Source organism: Moschus berezovskii, chromosome 9 (genome assembly GCF_049115385.1).
Source record: "Moschus berezovskii isolate FMDL1 chromosome 9, NW_MosBer_1.0, whole genome shotgun sequence".
Lineage (NCBI taxonomy): Eukaryota > Metazoa > Chordata > Mammalia > Artiodactyla > Moschidae > Moschus > Moschus berezovskii.
In genome coordinates this window covers 78619671-78623697 of record NC_142468.1, presented here as the reverse complement: position 1 = coordinate 78623697, position 4027 = coordinate 78619671, and the positions used below count along the sequence as shown (strand labels likewise).

At 39.5% G+C, this 4027-nt stretch overlaps 1 protein-coding gene across 1 annotated transcript; it reads left to right on the top strand.

The window, feature by feature from the left end:
• Positions 1-2617: 2617 nt before the first annotated feature.
• Positions 2618-3556, top strand: LOC129542098 (olfactory receptor 4K13-like). Its single transcript, XM_055404181.2, has one exon. It carries the CDS (start codon positions 2618-2620, stop codon positions 3554-3556), a length of 939 nt encoding a protein of 312 aa, XP_055260156.2.
• The last annotated feature ends 471 nt before the right edge of the window (positions 3557-4027 follow it).

Below are 4027 nucleotides of genomic sequence, written 5' to 3'. Positions count from 1 at the left end.
CCTTAAAATACTAGACTGTAGCCGAAAGGAGCTATAAACTTTCTAGACATGGAAATGAATAACTTTACAAACTTGATGTGATTTATTACTTTATGTCAATTCATGTTTCTCAGAGTAGGAAATTGGCCAAAAGATATGTTCCTATAGTGAAAAATGCAGCCTCATTTGGAAAATGGATTAAAACTATGAAGTTGTTTTGAAGAAACTGAATATACACCATTATGATGCTTATTCTTTCTGTTTTTGATGATTGGGAGAGTAAATTGTAGGAAATTGATGGGATAGAGGCTTGGAGATGCATGGATATCCCTAGGATTCACAGAAGGCACCTTCACATGAAAATATTTCTCCCTGTCTGCTGGGTATCAATGGGGCAAAAAGAAGACTATATTTTATTTACTGAAGGAGATTTACAAAAACAGGTAATTTAGAAATCGTTTATGACTATGCTAAAGTGTTTGACTATGTGGATCACAATAAACTTGAAAATTCTTAAGGAGATGAGAATACCAGGCCCTCTTACCTGCCTTCTGAGAAATACGCTTGCAGATCAAGAAGCAACAGTTAGAACTGGACATGGAACCATGGACTGGTTCCAAATTGGGAAAGGAGTACCTTATATATAGAGTACATCATGAGAAACGCTGGGCTGGATGAAGAACAAGCTGAAATCAAGATTGCCAGGAGAATATCAACAACCTCAGATATGCAGATAACATCACCCTTAAGGCAGAAAGTGAAGAGGAACTAAAGAGCTTCTTTATGAGGATGAAAGAGGAGGGTGAAAAAGCTGGCTTAAAACTCAACACTCAAAAACCTAAGATCATGGCATCCGGTCCTATCACTTCATGGCAAATAGATAGGGAAACAATGGAAACGGTGAGAGACTTCATTTTGGGGGGCTCCAAAATCACTGCAGATGGTGATTGTAGCCATAAAAGATGCTTGCTCCTTGGAAGAAAAGCTATGGCCTACCTGCTGCTGCTGCTAAGTCGCTTCCGTCATGTCCGACTCTGTGCAACCCCACAGACGGCAGCCCACCAGGCTCCCCCGTCCCTGACATTCTCCAAAAAAGCAGAGACATTACGTTGCCAATCAAGGTCCGTCTAGTCAAGGCTATGGTTTTTCCAGTGGTCATGTATGGATATGACAGTTGGACCATAAAGAAGGCTGAGCGCTGAAGAATTGATGCTTTTGAACTGTGTGGTGTTGAAGACTCTTGTGAGCCCTTTGGACTTCAAGGAGATCCAACCAGTCCATCCTAAAGGAAATCAGTCCTGAATATTCATTGGAAGGACTGATACTGAAGCTGAAACTCCACTACTTTGGTCACCTGAAGCGAAGAACTGACTCACTGGAAAGATGGGAGTAGAAGGGGACAACAGAGGATGAGATGGTTGGATGTCATCAGGACTCAATTGACGTGAGTTTGAGTAAACTCAGAATTGGTGATGGACATGGAACCGGGTGTGCAGCAGTCCATGATATCACAAAGAGTTGGACATGACTGAGCGACTGAACTGAACTGAAGGATGAAAGCAATTTTTAAAAAGCAAAGCTAGTCAAATCAGTTTTGCAATAAGCATGGGCTTAATTAGGGGATTATACTGCAAAATTTGTATAAGCTAGTTGCCTCAAACTTTCTCAGTTATTTTGAAGCCTGTTACAGATATACTTGCAAAAAACAAGCAGTGGTCCTCTATACAGCAATAAGCAAACAAAATACAAATAAATGAATACAAACCAGAAATGAAGTAAAATCAGCTACATTTGGCTGTGGATTTTTTTCACCTTTTGTACTTTTTGCCCAGAATTCTAAAGTAGGCATCTGATGTGAATACAGTTAAATTTTGAGTGAATAAGTTGTATTTTTATATTTTTTTTTTAAATGTGTAATGACCACCACTAGTTAAGCTGTGAGACATTGTTGCACTGGAGCATGGAATGGAGCATGGAAAAATAAAGGTAGATTTCTCAGGAACTAAAAGCATATATTTAAACCTTAATTTATGTTTTAATTCATAGTTCTTTACCAAAATATATTCCAAAATATAGTTCTTGTGAATCATGGGTATATTGTCTACATTTCTAATTTCCAGATTAAAAATTTCAATATTACTCTTGATATAAAACCCACCATAATGATCTAATGCATGGTTATCTTTATAGCACGAAGAGGCGTTTAATGCCTTGTAGTCTAATTTTTTTATTTTACAGAGACGGAAACTTGACCATCAAAAGGAAAATGGCTTATTCTATGTTGCTCAATGAATAGCTCTGCTAGGTGTTGTATTGAAATTCTAATTCCAAGTTCACAGCCTTATAAAATTGTGGTTTCATAATTTTCTGGTTTCATAACTATTTTTATTTTTGTTTTTCAGAAATGTATATTCTGAATTCTACCATTATTTGGATACTTCTCTGGACTATTTAGTAAATCACTGACCAACAAAAATTCCCAAAAGTAGAAGGTGCTTATAAATTCAAATACCCTATCTAAATAGCGAAGTTGGTCATCAGCATGAACCACCCTTATGTAAGCATAATTTTCCTACTCCTTATTCTTACTCATTTTGATTATTACAGGATTAAGTAGACAACCAGACAAGTGGATGACATGGAAAAGACAAACCATTCAGTGGTATCTGAGTTCATTTTGCTGGGACTTTCCAAATCTCAGAATCTTCAGATTTTATTCTTTCTGGGATTCTCTGTGGTCTATGAAGGGATTGTGTTGGGAAACCTCCTCATCTTAGTCACTGTGATCTTTGACTCATGCCTTCACACACCAATGTATTTTCTGCTTATCAATCTCTCCTGTATTGATATGATCCTGGCTTCTTTTGCTACCCCTAAGATGATTGTAGATTTCCTCCGAGACCGGAAGACCATCTCCTGGTGGGGATGTTATTCTCAGATGTTCTTCATGCACTTCCTAGGTGGGAGTGAGATGATGTTGCTTGTAGCCATGGCAATAGACAGATATGTTGCCATTTGCAAACCCCTCCATTACATGACCATCAGGAGCCCACGAGTGCTCACTGGGCCACTGTTATCCTCTTACGCAGTTGGATTTGTGCACTCGTCTAGGCAAATGGCTTTCATGTTGAATTTGCCCTTCTGTGGTCCCAATGTTGTGGACAGCTTTTTCTGTGACCTACCCCTTGTGATCAAACTCGCCTGCGAGGACACCTACGTGCTCCAACTCCTGGTCATTACTGACAGCGGCCTCCTGTCCCTAGTCTGCTTCCTCCTCTTGCTTGTCTCCTACACGGTAATTATTTACTCTGTCAGGCACCACACTGGCAGTGGTCCCTCTAAGGCTTTCTCCACTCTCTCAGCACACATCACAGTAGTGACTCTGTTCTTTGCCCCTTGTGTCTTTATCTATGTATTGCCCTTCAGCAGATATTCCATAGATAAAATTCTCTCTGTGTTTTATACGATTTTCACACCTCTCTTAAATCTTATTATTTATACATTAAGGAATCAAGAGGTAAAAGCAGCCATTTGGAAGATAAAGACTCGACATACAAATTCAAAGCACGCTTTGTAGATGACACCGCTGAAGAGGTGTTTGGACATTATTTAGGAATGTACTTTAAATGCATTTCAAGTTCTGTAAAACAGTATGTGTGATTGTTAAAAAGGAAGCCTCCCTATTTTCACCCTTAATGTTTAAATGCATAATATCTACAGTCTGGCAGGTGTGCGTTGAAATCCCACCTTCACCACTTTCTCTCATGCAAATTTGAACAAAATGAATAAATTCTCTGCAACTTAGTTTCTTTATCTAGAAAAACTTCCTCGAATGTTTCTTTTACTATTTTCAGTTCAGTTCAGTTCAGTCGCTCAGGCATGTCCAACTCTTTGCAACCCCATGAATCACAGCACGCCAGGCCTCCCTGTCCATCACCAACTCCCGGAGTTCACTCAAACTCATGTCCATCGAGTCGGTGATGCCATCCAACCATCTCATTCTCTGTCGTCCCCGTCTCCTCCTGCTCCCAACACCTCCCATCATCAG